The sequence below is a fragment of the Micropterus salmoides genome, unplaced genomic scaffold (assembly GCF_014851395.1).
Source record: "Micropterus salmoides isolate LMB-PRFRI ecotype aquatic unplaced genomic scaffold, ASM1485139v1 Ms_hic_scaffold_16, whole genome shotgun sequence".
In the NCBI taxonomy this organism is placed as follows: Eukaryota; Metazoa; Chordata; class Actinopteri; order Centrarchiformes; family Centrarchidae; genus Micropterus; species Micropterus salmoides.
The window spans coordinates 30,188,483-30,211,959 of record NW_024040707.1 but is presented as its reverse complement, the minus strand read 5'-3'; the positions used below and the strand labels follow the sequence as shown (position 1 = coordinate 30,211,959).

The 23,477-nt window shown below is 40.4% G+C and overlaps 1 protein-coding gene across 2 annotated transcripts in view; it reads right to left on the bottom strand.

Moving 5' to 3' along the window:
• Window positions 1–14,290: 14,290 nt before the first annotated feature.
• The window catches only part of tti1 (TELO2 interacting protein 1), a 33,174-nt gene continuing 23,987 nt past the window's right edge, over window positions 14,291–23,477 (bottom strand). For both annotated transcript variants that reach the window (XM_038723375.1, XM_038723376.1), the window contains exons 13-14: window positions 18,189–18,276; window positions 14,291–15,051 (exon numbers count right to left, since the gene is read on the bottom strand). In XM_038723375.1, the coding sequence (XP_038579303.1) occupies window positions 14,859–15,051; window positions 18,189–18,276 (281 nt within the window). In that variant the 3' untranslated portion in view covers window positions 14,291–14,858. The remainder of the gene's footprint in view (window positions 15,052–18,188; window positions 18,277–23,477) is intronic.

Sequence of the window (23,477 nt, the reverse complement as noted above, 5' to 3'; positions counted from 1 at the left end):
CTCAGTGATTTACATGAAATGGAAAGGTATAAGCCACAATAAGCTTCGATTTCATGTAGACCCACCTCAACAGTCACTTATATCTAAAGGGTTGTTGAAGCTGTTTGTTCAGCTGTGTCCTTTGTGCATTAAGGAGAAACGATATTAGGCAAGTGTCTGTGTGTAATAGGTGCTGCCAAAGCCCCCCCCACCCCCCACCCACATTGCAGCTGATGACTAATGGTGCTATTGTCACCACTGGCAGCAGAATAAATAGCAACAGCACAGGATGAGATAAAGAGGTGCTGTGCCGTGCTCACTAGCGTTAAGGCAGGCCAGCTAACTACAAAACATGATGGCGATCCTGTTTCCCACACTAGAAGGCTCATACATTCATTATGGAGCGATGAGGTGGGTAGGATCTGGGTTTTCCCTTCAGTGAACTGATATGATAATGGAGGGGCCTTCCCATTTTTCATTTAAACATGTAGAACCATGCAGAGCTCTGAGTGATAAAAGGTACAATAAAAGATTGACCAGTGTCCCGGCCATGAGGCATTCGCTTCCCCCATACTTATACAACTTGACACACCCTGTTCCTTTCAAACTGAAGCATCTTCAGCTGACAGTACATGTGATGGCTGGCAGGATCGCTCAAAGGTTAGTGAGAGCATCCCCTAGGGCAGTTCCTCCATCCTTTGTTGAAAGATGAGTCTGGTTTTATTCTATATTTGAGTAAACGCTACTTCATACACAAGTGCCAGAACAAACTGGACCAGAGGCTACTATATCAGTATAGGAATATAAAGTTTATTTGTTACATCAAAACAAAAGAAAAAACACAATTCAGGACTAGACTGCATTACTAGGGAAACGGATGTAGAATTGAGCACCGACAAATTATAACCAAACTGATAAACAAATAAGGAAATAACCCACACACTCAAACCAATTAAACCAAATACTATGGAAAAACACTATCTGCATGCTACACACTAATTACACAAAAAAATGGTTACTCTGTCTTTCAGTTTCCCCCTTTAACACAGCCAGAAACACAAATATGGCCCATTCAAGGATCTAGTGTGAGCACAATAAAACTAACCGGTGGGAAAAAACAGTGGTTGGCTCTCCTAATAACTTCTATTTGAAACAAGACAAACAAAAACACAGTAAGATACAAAAACACTTTAAAAGAAACATTTCATGAAACATAAGCAAATGTAACAATTATCATACCTTGCTTGACTTAGAAACACATTCCCCTCCCGCCGTTGAAGGCATGCAGGTGACTGGGATCTATATTTTCAAATATTCCTGTTACATTCATATAAAAAAAGGCTAAAATCTTGTTTAAAACCATCTTACACATACCTGTGCTTTAGCTGATGTGTTTAGACAATCACTCCAAGCTTTGGACACTCACCACCACGAAATCTAATAAATAACAGGTTTTTAACAATTCTTCAACTTATCTTTAATAAAATAAACTACAAATTATTCTAAGATCTAGTTCTGGAAATACATTATTAGCCTTAGATTTTTACACATTTTTTAAAAGTAAAACCTATTTAAAAATAGAGCCTACCCAATCAAGAACCAAACAAAGGCTGGCCTCAGCTGCTCCCTCAGGTGTGTGACTGCAGAAAGAAAGGACCAGGTGATCTTCCCTTCCCTATTTATAGACTCTGCCCCTTTACCTGGGTCCTAGTGCTAAACCCCTGTTGCCTTCCCTATCACATCTGTCTTATTGTAACTAAATGCCATTAAAAGATCAAAACCAAGAATACATTAGTCTGTCTCACCAAACCTTTTGACTTCCCTACCCTGTTTGTGGCACTTCACCGGAATAGGGGTGTCCCCGAATAGATTCGATAGGTGGAGCCTGATTTGGATCATATAATTTTGGCTATATGGGGGTGCTCAATGTCTGATTTTTCATAGAACTAATGGTTTTCTCCCAGTAAGTACATATAAGACACAACCCTGATATAAATATGAACATATAATGTTGTAAATAAACGTGAAAAGAAAAAAACTTTCAATAAATATTTTGCGCGTTAATAAATCATAAATTGTAACTGCACACATAGGGTGTAGGGTGTGTGTGTGGTAGAAGAGGGAGAAAGACTGATGTGCAGAGGTGTGTGAACTTTGAATCATTTATCACCACTGATGAACCACACAAAATATATTAAATCATTTTTTAACAGTACTTGGAATAGACCTGCGAGGAACAACTCTGCATAAGACCGGTGAATGGCAGCCGAGCAGATCAGAGAGAAAATGGTCAACAATAAGCCTCAGTTTAGCTGGAAATGTACAGTGTAAGTTACACCGACTAATGAATATAGACTGCAGCTCTGCAGCTTCTCAAGATTAAAGCGGAGCTACCGTGTGTAACATCACCTGGCCAAAACTAGCTACAGAAATATGTAAAATGAAGCTGACCAACATGTACTGCTCTCTATAAAAGCTTAAATACTTCAACTATGGCTATCCTTTAAGCCACCCTGCAGTTTCTTCAAATGCTTTAACAAGACGAACCACAAGTGGGAAAGTTGGTTATTAGCAACTTAATACATTTCTGCCACAGCCGTAAGAGAGCCATCAGTTATCAGTGTGCTATTATCAGATAAAATAATAGTTACACTGGGGATCCTAAATGGATAGTTTCTTAACTCAGTTTTTATCCAAAGGTGTTGCCAATAACAACAAAAGCCTATATAAAAAAGAGGCCATTACAGACTGTAAATACACTCAATATGTATTACTCGACAAATGAAATGCAACTATAAAATTGTTTTTTTTTAAAGTTTTATTTAATAAAAATCTCATGGATTCTAAATTTAACAAGACATGCAGATACCCTATATACCAAATACTTTTTCTTAAGGTGAATTAACAGTGGGCTGATCTTTGGTAGGGATGCTGACAGTGGCACACCTCCTTGAGCTTCCCTTATCTGCTGCCAGGTTGATATATGCTTTAGGATGACATCATCTGTGGCAGCTCAGGTGAAATAACTTTCTCACAGCATCTGTAATCACAAAAGGAGATTTTCATACAAATTTTCATGAACCCCCATAGCAAACAACACGACACGTAGCCACTAGCTTTTATACTTCGTCTGCTGTCTGACATTTAAAAAACTAATTTAGATAGGTTTTGGGAAATGTGCTTTTTTACATTTTTGCCAAGAATTAGATTAGATAATCTGTTCTTAGAAAATGTCTGAATGGTAAATATAAAGCTACAGCCAGAAGCGGGTTAGCTTAGCTTAGTGTATATACCTGAAACAGGTGGAAATGCATTATTTCCTCCCCCGCAGCTTTGTGCAGCACTGCCTGCGATTGACTAGTAGGGGAGAGCCGGGACGATTGAAACGCGGGACGAATGAAAGCAATTTTTTCGGAGCCCATACAAGTCTGATATGCCAAACTCCCTCAGCACATACAGTCCACAGTACTTAACAGAACCGGAAAATATCAGGGGGATGCGTCACGGAGTTATACAAAAGAAGCTGTTTTCAATCACAGAAAGTAAATTCATTCAAGCGATCATTTTTTTTGAATGACGAGTTGTGTTTATTGTTCCATGTGCCATGGTCATGATCACATGAAAGATTAGTTAGTGCTTTAACACATCCTGAAGTTTTAAATGTCAAAGTTTTACAGTTTAGAAGCTAGTGAAGTTTAAATGTCAGGATTCACTGTCCCGACACGTAGCCATTCTACCTTATTTACATATGGCAGGAGGGGGGCAGAGTCCACTAGGCTGCTGGCTAGACTACCAGGATACTTACAGCCAAAAATAGCATCTTCACAGTAGACCAGGAAAACAGGCTGCAGATGACCATTAAAAGGGCAGCCAATATCTAATTCAAAAGTGCATTAACTGTTGGATATTCTAGTTAGCTAGCTAAGTTATAGTTATACTATTTTTTATTAAGAAAAAGGACATAATTAGTTTGCAATTATTTATTAAGAAGGGCAGTGTCAAGCTTTCTAAATAAAAACAAGAATAACATAAATAATTTGAATGTATATCATTGTGTTTCTATCGTCCCGGCTCTCCCCTACCTGTTGCCTCCATTGGTTAGGATGACTGAGGTTAGGATTAGCCAATCAGAGGCAGAGTAGGAGCAGGACATGGCTGGTGAGGGGAAATTAGGCGGTGGAAACAGCTAGCCTGGCTCTGTCCAAATGTCAAAAAATCCACTGAACTGCACCTCTTTAGATCAAGCTCCTGAAGTTTGCGGATGACACCACCCTCATTGGGCATCTCATGAGTCCGCCTACAGGTGGGAGATCGACCATCTGGTGACCTGGTGCAGCCAGAACAGTCTGGAGCTCAACGCTCCGTGGAGATGGTCAGCCCCACCCTCCCCCATCATCCTGTGTGACTCCACAGTCACCACTGTGGACTCTTTCCGCTTCCTGGGCACCATCATCTCCCAGGACCTCAAGTGGGAGCTGAACATCACCTCCCTCACCAAGAAGGCCCAGCAGAGGATGTACTTCCTGCAGCAGCTGAAGAAGTTCAGCCTGCCAAAGACAATGATGGTGCACTTCTACACCGCCTTGAGGACACTGAGGCGAGCAGGAAAGATTGCAGCTGACTCCTCCCACCCCGGACACAAACTGTTTCAAATTCTCCCCTCTGGCAGGAGGCTGCGGTCCATCAGGACCAAAACCTCTCGCCACAAAAACAGTTTCTTCCCGTCTGCAGCTAGCCTCATTAACAAGCCCCGGGTCCCCCACTGACACTCCCCCCTTGCAAATGATACAAATGTCTCTGCACATGTAAATACTGTTTCATCTCGTGTCAGGCACAGACCTGGCACGTCGCATGTATTTGTTGTTTATTGTTGATCTTTGTTGTTGTATATTTTTATGTTGTCAGTTTATATATTTATATGTACACAATATTCTCTTCTGTTGCGTTACTTCTGCACGGCACAGACCCAGAATAATGCACGTTTATATATCTGCAACGTTGTTCTTCCATTCCATATTTATATATTTCTACATTTATTTATGTCAACTGTATGTTTGTCTATGTGTAGCACCTTATCACCACAACAAATTCCTCATATGTGTAAAACACTACTTGGCAATAAAGCTCCTTCTGATTCTGAGTTAAGGAATCAGAAAGCAGGTTCAACAAACTGGGTTGACGAACTCAAGCTGTCAAACTCCGAGTTTTCCGTTTCAGAAAAGCCGATCAGAATAAGTTCAGTCAACTCAGAGTATGTTGAGCCTGATGGAAGTGCGTGCATGGGGATGAAAAAAAAGCCATCATCAATGGAGCCAGAGCCTCCATTTTAATCGGGTGGAGCTACTGTATATATATGAATGCTGCCAACGCGGACCATGATTGGCTCTAAAACGTTGGAGTGGAGGATCGATACGTTAACAATATTAGGCTGCGTTTTATACAGGGTTGCTCATTCATTATTTACCAGACTGGAATTTCCTTAATGAATGATAAAGTGCTGGAATTCTCCTACCGCCTGTTATTCATTTTAAATAGCTACAGGCCTGTTTATTCAGCTGTAACCTGACGGGACTAAATGCCGGTGGCAATAACGGAATCGAACAGATTAGACACAGTTTAGGCTCCTCATGGACCTGTGATTGTAAAGTGACAGTCCGACTCAGTAGGCGTATTAATGATTTTTTTGTAATGTAAAATGTGTCTAGGTGACTGTGAAGTTTTAGATGTCTATGTTACATTAATGAAATCTTGCTCATATTTTATGAAATGCTGTCAAAACACATTCAATCAGCAGATATGGAAAAACTCATTTTTAAACTACATGTATTTGTTTCAGCTGCACCACAGTCATCCTCACACAGAAGTATTCACATCATATCCAGCTGATAACTACAATAGGAATGTTCAATCTGTGCGACTACAATATGAAAGATTACTGTTCACTGATCAGTTTTATACAGATTACTTTAAACAGTGATTACTGCAGCACTGTAGCGCACAGTAAGTGTTTTGCCTTAATGTCCACAGAGTCACTGAGTTATAAAGGACAGTGTAGTTTATAGATTTTATTCTGTGCTGAGGATGAATTTACGATGTCCAAAGATAACTCTCTGTCCATACATCGATGACACATTGATCATAAAAGCATCATGTTCAAGATCATGTTTGGGTAAAAAAAAACAAACAGCCTATTTAACCATGATTTCGATGTTTCTAAAGGCGTAACTATGTTCCAATATGTGCTTTGATATCGACAGTCTGAATGAGTAAATGTCAGATAGCCGCTTCAAGCTCCGCAGGAGGGGAGGAGTCAGAGAGAAACTCAGCGTTAGTTGAAGTAAACCTCCTCCCGAGCAGGTTAGGTTCATGGGTTACAGACCTAGAGTTAATCTGATCTCGCTCTCTGAAACCGACAACCCAGAGTTTCCCTCATCTCAGGCTCAACTTACTCAGAGTTTTGACTAACCCACTTTCTGAAACAGGTCCCTGTTCAGTTAGCATTCCATAAAAATCCTGTTTGATGTGTTATCTGTATGTGTTAGGCAATTAATTGTTCTTTAAATAGGAAAGTTAACCTTTAAACCTTAAACCTTAAAAAGACAGCTTTTATTTGTAGGAATGCAGTGATGGGGAGGAACAAAACATTTACAGGGAACAAGCCTACTCAAGATTACAGACATCATGGAGCATAAATATTTTTCTTTAAATTCAAATTGAAATATACATATGTCTGTGTAAAGTTGTGTAATTATTTGTTAACATACTAAGTTTGGGCACCAACCATTTCAAAACATAAATACCAGTAAAACTACAATACTCTCTTTTAACATGTCAACAAACAGCATGGCCCCACAAAATTGTGCATTGACACAAGTTACAGTACCATTTTCACAAACCTAGATTAAGAATGCAATATTTAAGCCAACACAACCAAGCTCATAACCAATGAGCCTACAAGGCCATAAGCAAAGAGCAGTAAGCTCAACACTAATGAAGTCAATGATGCGCACAGACAACGTTTTAGGGTCCACAGCCTTTCTATAGCCGCTTCCACAGAGATCCTGCAATCAAAATGGAAAGAATGTCGGCCAATGTATATTCCATTCCCAGCTCCGTACCTTTCATACAGTGCAGCGATCCGGCAAACTGGCCTAATAATCCCGAATAATAAGGCAGTATGAAAATGGCTATATGACAACAGCATTATGACAACAACCGTAATCCGTAGCCTCAGAAAGGTGAAGGTGAAAACAGGCACAGGACGGTCTCCCTCGAAGCATAACGTTAACAGCCACACGGCACTGTCAGGGCTCCAGTGTTTGTACCACGTTAGCTTGCTGTTAGCGATGGTGCTAACCTGTTGCTATCTGCAGACTATTAGCTCTCACACACAGTGCAACACAAGAAACTGTGTAGCAGTGTGACAAACTTTTTATAAACTAGCCAGGCTACTAACTGTCTCCAAACATTAAATAAATTAGACTTTTCTTTCTTCTGCAGCTTGTTGCTGCCTCCACAGAACCGGCACAACACCGGTCTACTCCGCTCTGCTCTGCCTGTTAGTCCCGCCCCTTAAGCAGTCACAATTTTAGAAACGTGATTGTTTCATTACATTGTTGAATCAGATACATGGACAAATCGGAGGCCTCTCCTAAAACAAACACAGTCTGCCACACCTCAGGGTCAGAGGTTACCCTCTTAAAGTGACAGAGCCTAATATGAGAACACATGAATGCTTCTATTCACCTTTTAACTCAAACAAAAGGGTTAGATAATATAAACAGTAGATAGCATTTTTTGCATATGCTCCTTGCCAGGGGGGGGCCAATGGTGTCCATCCATTTTCTTAGGGTGGCCGTGGCCCCCCCTGGCCCCCCCCGGTGGCGCCATTGTATATGTTTTATTATATTTTATTATATGTGGGATTGTTTTGAGAATATTTTATTTAGTGGAGAACATGGTAGTAGTTTGCAGGAGAATTTTATTTCTTATTCTTTTTTATGTTATATAGTTTAATTATTATGTGTAATTTTTTTTTTTAAGTTCACAATTAACAACCAGCAATTTAATTTTCCCCCTTACTGTACTGAAAACAAACGATGATAACGAGGAAATCAAAAGCGAGGTATATTCCGAACTGTGATTTTTGCGTACTGTTACACCACTAATGTGTTTCAAGGACGAATCCTGAGAAAAAGAGAAATAAATACAGAATTGAATAAATGCTCAATAAATAAATAAACATCTGATTAAAGGCACAAACAAATACAGTAAATAAATAAATGTAGGCAGTAATTAAATTGAGACATAAATGTATATATCTCTTTTAATTAGCTTCTTTATTTCTTCACCTTATTTATTTATTGTCCGTTATAATCTTCAACTTTATTTATTAATTAATTATTTTTTTAATGTATTTATTTATGTGTGTATTTTAATATTTTTGTCTGTTTTATTCTTCCTTTGCATTTTTACCCTATTTATTTCCCCAATGTTGTATATTTCTGTCGGCTCTTTTTATATTTCTCTATGCATTTCTGACTCATTATGCAAATGAGGAGGGGCTTTGTCTCAAGGGGTCAACTTCTCACCTATTGGTGGACCAGTCAGATGACAAAGGTTGGCACTACATGCACACATCAACAAGCCTTTCTCCCCACACAGTCACAATAGATGGCTTCCTTCAGTGAACTGAGGTGTTTAGCTACTCTATTTGTGGACAATACTACCAGCCTTGTCTTCCTTCTTTTTCGTGTGGTCCCTCTGAACTACAGTGTTGTCAGTTAGCGACATACACGGACAGAAAGTGGAAAGTGAGGCGTTGTTTGTGAGAACCACATGGTCAGCTAGCTGTAGCTAAATCTGGAGTGCACTCCTATTTGAGCCGTTACGGTAAATTCCCCGACATGGAGCAACAAAACATACATTCCGGGTGAAACATCAACGGGGGCGTTGTGTTGAGAAATGCACCGACTTAACCAGCGGCGAGTAAGAAATGCTATGAATAATACATCACGTCATTTGTTAAGCTATGCTTTTCTTTAATGTGATGTGTTATTAGCCATGTTTTATGTGTGGTAGTGGAGTCTTTTAAAGTTAACTTTACTGCACTTAACCAGCTAAAATTATGTTGTTTATGTGTACAGAGGAAGAATGGGAGAACAGCATTGTTACTGTGTGACTATAGAGCATGGGATTAATAATAATAATATTAATAATAATACATTTAATTTGTAATGCACTTTATATTTACGCAAATCCCAAAGTGCTACATGATAAAACAATTAAGTGCTAAAAATAAAATCACATGGAGAGCATGAAAATAAAAAAAATAAAATAAACAAAAACAATAAGGAAAAGGGCAAGAGTTCAATCAAAAGCTCTCCTTAAAAGTTGGGTTTTAAGGCCACGTTTAAAAGCATCCACAGTCTGTGGTGTCCTCAGATGGTCAGGGAGAGCATTCCACCGACGGGGAGCAGCTGGGCAGAAAGCCTGATCTCCCATTGTATGGAGCTTGGTTCTGGGAGGTTTCAGGAGATATGCTGAGGCAGATCGGAGGGTACGTGTTGAGGTCTGTGGGGTGAGAAGTTCCTTGAGGTAGGGGGGGGGGCTTCACCATGGATGCACTGGTGGGTAAGGAGGGAGACCTTGTACTAAATCGTGTTTGCGCACCCTCAACAGGATCCTAGCAGCGCTGTTCTGGATGTACTGCAACTTCTGAAGGCTTTTCTCAGGGATCCCGGTGAGGAGCGTATTGCAGTAGTCCAGCCTGGAGGAGACAAAAGCGTGGACAAGCTTTTCCGCATGTGCGGGAGTGAGTGTGGGACGGAGTTTGCCGATGTTCCTGAGGTGGAAGAAGGAGGTCTTGCAGAGATGTTTGATGTGAGCCTCAAAGGTCAGATGAGAGTCCATTTTAACAACCAGGTTAGTGGCTGATGTTGAAAGTGGAATATTTTGGCCAGAGAAGGTGATGCTGGTAATGTCAGATGACCGAACCTGGTGTGGAGTGCCGACTAAGATGACTTCAGTCTTGGAGCTGTTTAGCTGCAGAAAGTTTTGCTTCATCCTCCAGACAGGTGGTCAGAGTGGATGATGGCAGGGCAACAGAGGTGGTTTGGTTTGTACTGAGGTAGAGTTGAGTGTGATCAGCATAGCAGTGGAATGAAATTCCATGCCGGCTGATGACATGGCCAAGGGGGAGCATGTAGAGAATAAACAGGGTGGGGCTGAGCACTGAGCCTTGAGGGACACCACAGGTGACGTTGTGTGTCAGGGATTTAGCCTTACCCAAGGCGACATGCTCAGTTATCCCGGTGAGGTAGGATGAGAACCGCTCATGGACAGAGTCAGAAACACCGATAGTGGAATTTAGACGGTGGAGGAGGATGTTGTGCTCCACAGTGTTGAATGCTGCTGGATTACAGTGGATACTTTTAATCCAGCCCACAGCACTACTGTAATATTAAACTACATGATGACAAGTGGAGAACATTCAAAATTTTTTACAACTGTCTGCATAGCTTATTCATCTTGTGTAATGTGTGTAAAGAATGAAAATAAATACGCTTACTATGCTTCTCTGTACCCTATTTAACATTTAAGATTTGATCCAACTTCATACAGATGTGACATTACATTACTGTATAACTTGAAATTAATATATTATTTTGGTAGCACATCACAATTGGGAAAAACACCATAATGAATAAATAGCTGCCAGAGGATGTCATTGATTATTGTCAACTGTTCAGCTCTGTTTACCAGCCCTGTAACTTGTAAGTTAAGTTTAATACTTGCATATTGCAAGCCAAAAAGACAGAACATAATTAAACAGTTGTATTTGTTGAAATGTAAATTGTTTTATTCATTGCACATTCTCAGCCCCAGTGCCACGGTTTTGCTCTACCTCAAAAACATTATGTGACAGCTGAATCAGATGATTGTCAGTCAATTTAGTTTTCATTAGGCCTAATGCCAAATTAGTTGACTTTACATCCAAAGGTGTCTTAGGGTGAACTGAAATATGGCAACCCATCTGTAGTTGATCACTATTGAATGTTCATTGTAGACACTGTCAATGAACTTCAGGATGTATCTGTCCACAAATACTATACAGTATGTAGCCTAATGAACAATCCTTGTGATATAGCTGAGTTGGGCAGTGAAATGTTAAATTTTTTAATTTATGTGGCAGTCCACAACTCAAATCAGAAATTTAGGAGAAATGTGTTTTTATAGGACCTCAAGAAGACGTCCGATCAGAAGATATTTAAATGTACACCTTATTTTGAAAACCGTGTATCTTTGTGCTAATTTCACAAAGTCCGACGTAATTTGATCAGTTACGTTTTATGTGGTGCTCCTATTGCGATAGTCTCTCTTCAGATAAGGCTCTCAAACTGCAAATGTCTCTAATGCTGCCCGTCAGCTTGCTCTGCTCCGTTCAAACTGCATTTACCATAAAGGGTTGAATACAAATTCACTCCAGATTTAGCTGCAGCTAGCTGACCATGTGGTTCTAACAAACAACGGCTCACTCTCCCGCAGTTCTCTGTCCGTGTATGTCGCTAACTGACAACACTGTTGGTCAGAGGGTCCACATGAAAAGGAAGGATGACATGGCTGGTAGTATTGTCCTCAAATAGAGTTGCTAAACACCTCAGCGCACTGAAGGAAGCCATCTTTCGTGACTGTGGGGGAACAAGGCTTGTTGATGTGTGCATGTAGAGTCGACTTCTGCCGTCTGACTGGTCCACCAATAGGCAACCATTGGGGAAATAAAAAGGGTAGAAATGCAAAGGAAGAATAAAACAATTTAAAAATATTATATTAAAACACATAAATAATTTAAAAAAGAAGTGATTAATAAATAAAGTTGAAGATTATAATGGACAAAAAATAAATAAGGTGAATAAATAAAGAAGCTAATAAAAAGAAATTTTCTCATTGTATAATTTAATTACTGCCTACATTTATTTATTTATTCACTCTATTTCTTGTGCATTTAATTGGATGTTTATTTATTGAGCATTTATTTATTTCTGTATTTATTTGTGAATCTGTCAGGATCTGTACTCCATACTAATGTAGGGCTATCTAAATATGTGCCACAGAAGACAAACAGCAGGGGATATCACTGAGGAGTTCTCTATCTGAAGAAGTGCTAATCAGTGGGTGGAATGAAACCTCCAGACTGTTAGCCCCTTCATGGCACACGATTTGCCATCACTCGCCACAATACTAGATTTAATATAATATAGTAATACTTTTCACCCCAGAGGGGTTTATGAGATTAATTAGTGCTGTCAGGCTTTAAGTCCTTAGTATTCACGTTACTCCACAGACCTTGATAAAAATTTGCAAGACATCAAGGATTTACTGGAGATTCATTTAAGTTTGTGTTCAGACCAAAAACGGCGTTCAAAAAACCTGGTGTTCTCATGTGCTGATTAGACCTTTAAATATTATACAGGAAGGTGTTTTAAGGCTTATTAGATGTCAAAACACTGTATAACTGTTGATAATACTATGAAGAAGGATTTTACAACTCTGGAAGGTTGTCACACCAAAAAGTATTTTATCTTGCATGACAACAGTCATACCAGATACAGTGTGTGTACTTACACATATCTTGGCCAACTCAGTGTGTTGCCAAATGATGTTGTGTTGCACGGCATTAAGACTTACGATTTACATTGTTGAATCAGAATTGGCAAGGATTGCCTATATTCGACTGATAGTTGAATCTGTGTGTGTGTCGGGGGGTTACACATGGTAGCTCCACTTTAATCTTCAAAAGCTGCAGAGCTGGAGTCATTAGTCACTGTAACTTACACTGAACATTTCCAAATAAACTGACGCTTATTGTTGACCATTTTCTCTCTGCTCACCTCCCATTCACCAGTGTTGTGCAGAGTTGTGCCTGCTGACCCGCCGACATAAGGCCCTCGTTAGGGCTCTGCGAAGATTCAACTGTGATCTATTGAATAATCAAATCTTCGACTATTCAGGGTCACCCCCCTAGTACAAATACAATACCTGAGTTTCTGTAAGGAGGCAAAAACAATATAGATTGTGTTACCTTACTTTAAGGAATATGAACATGTTTCTTTACAAACCCCTTTTTTGAAATTTAACAAAATTTCTTAAATGTTCATTGTTTTTTAAACACAGTACAATTAATATGCCTAAATCAAATACTCGAAATTGTGGTTTAAAATGGAATCTAGTGTATGTGATTTAAATTGGGAATTGTTGGGCTTCTGTAAATAACATCACAGAGTACGATCTAGACCTGCTCTTTTATGAAAAGCGCTGTGAGATAACTGTTCTTGTGATTTGGCGCTATATAAATAAAACTGAATTGAATTGAATTGAAAATAGTACCCCATTGCTTTAGCATTGCATTCCTAAAACATTGTTGGACAAATCAATGCAGAGCCAGAGTTATCGTCTTTTTTAATCCACATTATTCTTCTATGTCAAAACTTGTAAACTTGTAACTCTCTTCTGCTACATAGCTGACAATATTCATTAATATAGAATCAATTATGAAAAATAGTAACAGAAATAAACTCTCATCACTGGAGCAGTGCTGAGGATGAATTAAGAGTTTAAGAGTCTGATGCTCTGCAGTCTGGTGCAGCAGCTGAAACTTCTATCTCTCTTCCCAGAAGGCAGCAGAGTGAACAGGCTGTGGCTGGGTGGGTGCTGTCCTTTAGTATCCTTTGGGCTCTGCGTAGGCACCTCACCTCACTGATATCACTGATGCTCGGGAGATGGGTACCAATGATCCTCTGAGCAGTTTTAATCACCCGCTGCAGAGCCCCTCTGGTCCTGGGCCGTGCACATCCCATGCCAAGTGTCTGCATTACCAACAATGCAACACGACTGCCATCAGTTGGGTTAGAGATTTGGGTGTGTTATGCTAGTAGAAGCTAATTTAGCCTCAAGATTAGGGTTGGCCGATGTCTACAAATTGCCATCTGACGATGTCTACGATACAATACCGGGATGGACGCTGGCATTGGGTGGGGCATCGGCCCAACTGACACTGACTCAAGTGACGTCACTTGAAGACACTTATCAGATTTCACACAGCTCCTTCTGGAGGATTTATACCATTTTCTTCACATATATAATTGTTCTCCCCAAGACTTTAATGTGTCGAATCGGTGGAGTTCCCCTTCAATCCTGACTCTGAATCTTTGACTGCCTTTTGTTGCTTTTGGGGTTCCATAGCAGGGACTGGTGGTTTTATAATATTTTAGTACTTGAGACTAAGTAAAAAGATTACCAATGGCCAGGAATGTGAGCTTTTTTAACAGTTGGATTCTTTTGATTATGAATGTTTTAGGTTCACATAAAATCTCTTTATCTGGGTCACCAATAGTCAAAATAATCTGTATTAAAGTTCCATGTGAAACTACAGGTTGAATAATTCAAAACAGCAAGGAAGTTAGGAATATCGTATTTCTTAAACAATAAAGAAATAACATAAAAAGGAATAGCATAGCAGTATATGTCAGTGCCTTCACATAAAATGAAAAACATCAGCACTGTCACTGCATGTCTCCTAATCTAGAAAAAAACAGAAGCATTCCTGGTTTCTAAGCATGCAGCAGGAGAGGGAACAGCAGTAGAGATGCTTCCCTAACATTTTCCTTTGTACCTTGCTGCTATCAGAGCTGTGTACAGCATGAAGGTTATCACAACTGTATCTGATGGCTGTTATTGGCACAATTGTCAGATTTTCTTTCAGTTAATTGACTTGTTGGAGTCAGTGTTTCAGTAAGCTGTCCATTCAAGAGATGAGTCAATCACATCAGTCACTAGCTCATTAGCTGACTGGCTGGTTGACTGTCTCAGCAACACAGCTCTCAACTCAACCCGAACTCCTCCCTCAGCAGTTTCAGCACGTTGTCCGAGTACTCGTCCCTTGGTCGACCCATTCCATTCATCTGTACAGGCTGGAGGTCAGAGTCGGGTGGGATGTAGGAAAATGGGCAATGCAGCTCATTCAGAGTAAACCAAAAGGCATCCGGATCCACCTGGATTAAGTGTCGGAAAACACTGAAAAAAAGTGAAAGATACATGGGAAGAGCATTAGCTTGGGGATGTATTTTGCTAGGGTGCTTAATATATACAGTATGTTGTGGAAAACCTTCCTGTAATCCAAAGTGACAGACTAAGCCTAACACAGCAGGTTCACTTGCATTAGCAATCCTACAGTTGACTATAAGCCCATTTCACTCAACACCGCCTTTTTCCTTCAGGTTGTTTTTATTCACTCTACCAACAGAAGTACTTAAGGGCCGGGGTATAATTGATTGATGGAACAAATTCTTACTACATGCTATCTGACCATGTCGGAAATCCAAAGTTAATTTAGTTGTTCCAAACAGCTACACTCAACGGTGGAGTGAAAAGCCGACTGTCATACAGAGGAGGGAAACATGATCTAATTTAAATATGGGGATAATGGTGCACTGCCAATCACAGCATGAAGTGGGTGTGAATGCCTGATCGTCAGTTTCAGAAGAGTGCATAAATGGTTGGACACAGTCCCCCCTAATATAACTTGGACCACCCGACAAGCAGTTCTGATGGTTTATAAACCAGGGCCCCATTTCTGAAAAGGCATCTCAAGTAGGGCTGCACGATTTGAAGAAAAATAATATTGTGATTATTGTGGACAAATGCGATTTGTGATTCAATATAATAGAGCAAATGGAATCTACTCAAGGAAAAAGTAGTAGTAGTGTCCATCGTCAACCGCTTATCTTGCATACAGGGCCGCGGGGGTGGGGGGTGGGGGTGGGCTGGAGCCAATCCCAGCCAACATCGGGCGAAAGTCGCCAGTCCATCGCAGGGCCACACTTAGACAAACAACCACTCACGCTCACACCTAAGGACAATTTAGGGTCTCCACACAGAGAGGCCGGAGCAACCTGGGTTTGAACCCGCAAACTTCTTGCTGTGATGCGACAGTGCTACCACTGCCCATGGTAGTAGTATAATATGATAATATGCAACAAATAGTATAATGTTCACTAAATAGTATACTGTTAGTCTTAATATATTAATTACTGCAATCATTATAGTTTCGTATAATAGTATACTATTTTACCACTAGTTCAATCGGTACAGTGTTTCATTTCTATGGGTTGTTTTTATTGAAAGCAAAATGTTCTACATTGGTCTCTAATTAGTTAATACTACGTACTAACTTATAATAATCATTTTGTTCAACATTTGAAATGTTTGCTGGAGCACGTCAAACTGTTTTTAATGTCCCACCCCATCCAGGCTGTGATTGTTCGGTTTACCAATCACAGCCTGACAAGCACATTGGCTTCATGAAAAGTTATGTTAAACCACAAAAGGCACCAATACAGCAAATGTTATGACCAGCTAGACAAACACAAACCTTCCCTATCTTGTTCTAGTTTTCTTCTGCCTTACCGCTTTGTTTCTGTTGTTCACTGAAGACATTTGGGTTTAAGATCAAAAGATGAGTATGAGACGAGAGTTCAGAATTTCAGCTTTTATTTCCTGGTATTCACATCTAGATGTGTTAAACAACTCAGGACACATCACCCTTTGTTTGAACCCACCCATTTTCAAGTGAGCAAAATATGTGACTGACCCAGGTGTTGCCTTTTAGGTTGATTGTCCAAACATTAAATAGCTCTGCATGACTAGTCTTTTCATCCTTGGTTCAAACCTATAAAGACTGCATTTCCTGTTAAAGAGGATAAACCAACATGAAGACCAGAGAACTGTCTATGGGAGAAAATCAAGCCACTGTCAAGCTGAGAAAAGAAGGAAAATCGACTAGAGCCATTAGACAAACATTGGGCATAGCAAGCACAACAATTTGGAATGTCCTGAAAAAGAAAGAAACTACTGGTGTACTGAGCAACAGACGTCCAACAGGTCGACTGAGGAAAACAACAGTAGCTGATGACAGAAATATGGTGAGAGCTGTGAAGAAAACCCCCAAAACATCAGAAGTGACATCAGCAACGACCTCCACAGTGCAGGGGTGAAGGTATCACAATCCACTATTGGAAGAAGACTCAGAGAGCAGAAATATAGAGGCCACACCACAAGATGCAAACCACTCATCAGCAGGAAGAATCGGAAGGCCAGATTGAAATTAGCACAGAGTACAGAGATGAGCCGCAAAAGTTCTGGAACACAATCTGATGGACTGATGAGATCAATTTTCTAGTCTTTTCGACCACTCAAAGCGCTTTTACACTACATCACATTCACAGACATTCATACACTGGTGGAACAGCCACCGGGGGCAATTCGGGGTTCAGTATCAGGCCCAAGGACACTTCGACATGCAGCCTGGTGGAACCGCTAACTTTTAATCGGCAATGGGTTTAGACTGCACAGCGAAAATTTGAAGTCGAGCGGATTAATTCTGTCATGTGTCATTGTCATGATCATATGACAGATTAGTTAGTACTTTAACACATTCTGAAGTTTTAAATGTCAAAGTTTTACAGTTTAAAAGCTAGTGAAGTTTAAAAGTCAGGAGTCACTGTCGGGATGACTGAAACACTTGTTTCAATCATCCCAACACATAGCCATTCTACCCTATTTAGATACTGCAGGTGGGGGGCAGCATCCACTAGGCTGCAGGCCTGACCACCAGATTATTCTCAGCCAAATAATAGGGTCTTCACAGTGGACCAGGAAAACAGGCTGCAGATGTACATAAAAAGGACAAATCTAATCCAAATGCACATTACCTGTTTGATGTTCTAAAAATGATAAGAAAAAGGACATGATATGTTTGCAATCACGTATTAAGAAGGACAGTTTCAAGCATTTAAAATAAAAACAAGAATAATAAAAACTATTTTGATGTATATCGATGTGTTTGTTCCGTCCCACCCCTGTGCTTCATCTGTCACGCGTGGGACGAATGAAACAATGCGCACCTTTCGTTCAAAATTAAATTAAACTGAAGTCATTTCACGTTTTTACAAGATAGCACCTGGTATTGATAGAACACACATGACAACAACACATTATATCTGTTTGTAGCATTATGTTTTAAAATGAGGATTATCTGAAGTGTTTCAATCGTTCCAGCTCTCCTATATAAATGTGTCACAGAATGTCATTGTTTTATATGTAATAGTTGTTCTCAAGCACAAGTTACTTTACATCACTGGATACAGGCTCACCTTAGGCTGGCCTCTTGCAGTCTGATGGGTTGTCTACAGCTTAGGTAGGGAAGGGAGGCCTCACAGACAGTATCCAGGTCTGCCTCACCTGAAAAAAACAAACACACATTCAAGACCTCTGTCCATTTCATTCTCTGTATTGTTTTTTAGAGCCCAATTATAACATAAAGGAAAATAATCCATTGTACATTACATAATGGCAGACTGGAAAGGGAGGAGGAAGAGGGATAAAAGAAGAAGAGGATGAAAGAAAGAAAAAAAATAGATCATGTCTTGACTTTACCTTTTCCAACTCCTAATGAGCTGAGAGAAACTGCTGAGATGGCTGAAGGAAAATTTCATCTCTGGATTTCATACATCCACTCTTCCCCCTTCAATAGTGAACAGGGCTACTCCCTATTCCTCTATCTTTTATTTCCACTTCCTACAGTTTTACATACACTGACCCACCTTCCTTTATTTGTTTTTCTCCAGTTCTTTAACTGTACCTTTATAACATCACCAGCTCCTGGTCTCTCCCTCTGCTTGACTTCTTTCCACTCTTTCAGCCCCCCCCCCCCTCCTTCCCAGCAGACATTTAGTGATACCCTAAGCTGCAAACTGGGCTGCCTTTCAAGCCTCATTTCAAAACACGTCTCTCTCCCTCTCTGCTTACTCTATTTGCCAATTCAACCCACACTCGGCTTGAACCAGGCCTGCTTGCTGTGTGTCAAGAATAAAAGCAGCAGTGCACATTTAAATGGGATTATTTAGCAACCGCTTTTATCCCTTTTCTTACCCCCCTTTCTGGTGCGGCACTCATAGCCTGTAGTCTTTTGTGGAATGAAAGTGTGTGGAGTAAGGCAGGGAAGTGAGAAATACTAAAGAGGAGAGGGTCAGGTGATGTTAAATTTTGTGGCAAATGAATAGCAGGGTGGAATTGGGGCAGAAGCTAGAACTGGAACTGAAACATGCAGATTGACTGCTTCAGTCAGTCTGTGTTTCTGTCTTTCTTTCTCTGTGACTGAGGTTTGGTAATTGTCTTTCTGCATGCATCCCAGGGGTAGGTTGTAGTCAAATCTGTATTCACATGAGAAAGGCTGCATCAGCTGATTATTTCTCTCCTACTCTTTAACATTCTCTCCATCTCCATCTCCGACTCCAAATCTCCCTTGTTCTGACATGAAGGAGGACAGCTTTAAGTGCCAGTAGGACAAGTCAAGCACAGGGATCTTAAAAGGACAGACTAGACTCTTTCCTTCAAAGAGGTCATTTTATGCTTTTTGGCTTTTTCCCTCTCCTTCATTGAGTTATATACCTTTTTTGTAGGTTAGGTTTGCAAAGTGAAAAAGCCCAAAGTCCACCCCAAAGACAGTTCCCTTCTCCCACAGAAAACTCTGCTCTGAACTGCCTGAAAACAGCTCATCTGTAGTCCAGCCTTTTGTTCCGCTTTGCTGTGACGTCACAGCGAAACACACGTCATAATGCTTGCAAAGCGGCTAGTCAGACACGCCCTCCAAAACACAGGTGGAAAAACACTCACTGTTAAGCAGTGTTGGGGTAGTTACTCAAAAAAGGTAATATATTACACATTACTAGTTACTTTTTTTTAAGTAATGCCTTACTTTACTAGATTACTCACTGCTGAAAGTAACTAGTTACACTACTAGTTACATTACTTACATACTACTGCGTAACATCACCTGTCATGCACAATAATAATATATAGTGACACCTCATATATGCACAGATCAACACAAATCCTTATTACAATGAGGACATACACAGGATCTCTCTTTTATGCTCTTTAATACTACAGAGCTGACAACAGAGTTGTGAACATCAGCCCAACATTTGTCAAGAGAAGAACAAGGCTACAGTACAGTACCACAGACTGTGATTAACTGTGAATAATTAGGCTATAATAATTATTATTATTATTATCATCATATGTGGCCATTTTGCTACAATTACGCTTGACACAACAGCCGCTGCTGTGTTTGCGACCTGACCTTTCTTTTCTCCGCGAGAGGGAAGAATTTAGAAAGTTGCGTGACGCTGCAGAGAGCCACCAGCTGCAGCAGTGCATGGATCATGCGTAAAGTTCATCCAGCCAGCGGGAACGATCAAGAACCGTTCATAGCGCTTAGCAACACAACCCATACCGGAGAGGCGGAGGGAGAGGGCAGGATATCGAGGAGCGACCGGCCCGCTGCGGACGGTCGGTCATTGTTCCCTCTGGCTGGATGAAGTCTGACGCTCAGCATGATCCATGATGATATACAGAGATTGTCAATAAAGCATGCTGTCAACCCAAAACATCACAAATCATGCTTTTAGGGGATCTGATATCTTATTAAGGGGAGCTAAGCTCCACCTGGCTCTCTCAAATCGCTTGTCAGACATCCTGTTCCTCCTCGGAGTCAGCACAAGGCTGCCCAAGAGCCTCGCCACAGGCACATTAGAGGGTATCGCTGTCCTTTCGCGAAACAATGTGAAGTCCATCCCTTGAAAGACTTCTTTGTCAGCTCTGCAATTTCTGCGTCCTCATGAACTGGCGCTGAAGTCACGCAAACACTCAGGACGTTTGATTTATTTTTCTTCTCCTGTTATGCGGATAGTTCAAGAACAAGTACGCAAGTAACGCAATGATTTTGTTATTAGTAACTGTAATGTGATTACTGAAGTTATCAACAGTAATGCGTTACATTACTGCATTACAGACAAAAGTAATCTGATTACAGTAACGCATCAACACTGTTGCTAAGCTGGTAAGGGGAACATGTACAGCTGAACTGAACCGAACCAAAGTCATGTTTACCGGCTTTTCAGGGCCTTCCCTTCTTTGCTTCTGAATGGCTAGTAGTCCTTAACTAGGTACTGTGCATGTGCAACTCCCAACAAAGATCTTGTAGAGGTAAGATGTATCACTCCATAGCTAAAACAGAGCGTTCAACACACAGAGTGAAAAGAGGAGCTGCAGCAATGTGCAGTATGACAAAAATATGGTATTTTTTGAAAATGAAACCATGTAAACCTGTTCTGATACAACCCCTAAATACAATTATGAACCTGAAAATGAGCATAATACCACCTCTTTAATGTGTCAGAAAATGCACATTACTTTGTTAACATTCCAGTCATTTGAGAGAAAACAATGCTGCTGCTTTTTCGTATTCTCCAATGGTCGTGCAATAAGAGGAGGTTGCTTTTCCGCGATTTAAAGCTGTAATGTACTGGTCAATCTCTTTATGTACGAAACACCAGTTATATCTGCAAAAATCAACATATGCACTTTCAAGAGAAGAAGAGAATCCATCAATGAAGGTTTTGCATTTGGGGCCTAGTTAAATCCTGGTATCATGTATAGATGCTGACAGGAAAGCATGAAAGAGTGAAATTAAATCAGAAACACAACAAGTGAGCAGCTTGTCCAGACTGGACTCTACTGTATGCAGTTTACTGTGCAGAAATAATGGGTACTAAAGTCCTTGAACAGCTACATTTTTCATTCACTAACCTGAGATAGGATAACAGCTTGGGGCTAACAGCAAAGCTGTAAGTAAAATAAGTAATCTGGGAACAAAAATAATACACATCGGCCACTGTATAATACCTGTATCTGCTCATTAATGGAAAATCATTCAATTATGTGGCAGCAACTCAATGCATGAAAGCATGCACACATGGTCAAGAAGTTCAGTTGTTCAAATCAAACATAAGAATGGGGAATAATATGATCTAAGTGAATCTTGACCTAGGACGAATTATCGGTGCCAGATGGGTTGGTTTAAGTGTCTCAGAAACTGGAGATATCCTGAGATTTTCATGCGCAACAGTCTCTTGAGTTTACAACGAAATGTGGAAAAACAAAAACATCTTGTGAGCGGCAGTTCTGTGGGACAGGATGCAAATAAGGGAGGTCAGAGGAAAATAAACACACAGGTTCAAGTTTATGGAGGCAACTGTAACTTAAACAACCCTCGGTTACAACAAGGCTAGAGACAAGGCAGAAGCATCCCTCACTGTTATGGCACTGTTATGGAATATTTCGAACCTTGAAGTGGTTTGGCTACAGCAGCCACTCCGGGTCCCACTTTTTGTCAGCTAACAACAGGAAACGGGTATACAGTGGCAAACGCTGGACAGTAGAAGAATGAAAAAACATTAGCTGGTCTGATGAATCTCGATTCCTTCTGCCACATGCAGATGGTAGGGTCAGAGTTTGGCATAAACATTATTAATCCATGGATCCGTTCTGCCTTGCGCCAACGGTTCAGGCAGCTGGTGGAGGTGTAATGTTGTAACGGTGTGGGGAATATTTTCTTGGCACAAATTAGGCCCCTTAATACAGGGTTCATAAACATTTTAACCAGTACATTTCCATGACTTTGAGGTAAATTTTCATGACCATGCATTCTCTGAAAAGTCTATGTATACATGAAAAATAAGTGTAAAATCCATGTCAAAATTTACCACAGTATATGCTAAAATTATTGACAAGCTATGTGGTTTGATCCAATTTAAACATCTATTCAAGTAAAGCTGACACACCATTAAGATGTTTACAAAATAAAATGTGTCCAACCCTGAGAACTCCAATGTGTAGCCCTAATTAATATAAACGACTAAATAAAAATAAATACTGACATGAAAAACAAATAAGTAAATAAATGTCCAGTAAAACTGGCATTTACTTTACAAGGCAGCACTATCAGAGGGGAAACAGAATAAAATGTGTCCAACCCTGAGAACTCCAATGTGTAGATTTTGTAACGATTTAATGGTTTAACCAACTATTGCTCCTATTTACCATTAATCTAAACAATCCACACAGTTTATTTTGTCATTTGTCAAATATCTCATCAATATGCTTTTCAGTCACAAGCAGAGATGCTGATGCTTTTCTTTTGCAGCGGAAACTGTTGGATTTGGTGATAAAGGTCAGTTTGCTTGTAGCTTCTGCTTTCTCAGCGTCTGCCGATTTCTCAAGGGCACATATATCAGCCTCCATCCTAGTCCTCTAGCTCATTTGTGAGGGCCTTCCTCTTTTAAGCCGGCAGCTCGCCGTTCTTTCTTTCTCTTCTCTTCATCCAGGTAGCCACGGTACTTCTGCCTGGCTCCTGCAGCTGAAAGGAGCAGCTCTTTAAAGATCTGTACCTTGATTATGAGCCCATCAGACCTGACATGGTCAACAATGAGTCTCTGAGCCACCAGAGACCTCTCCGTCTGATTCTCCACAGTCAACTTTGTTTATGGAAAATCCTCTCCATGCTGGCTTGTGCACGAGATAAGACGAGCAGAATGTTC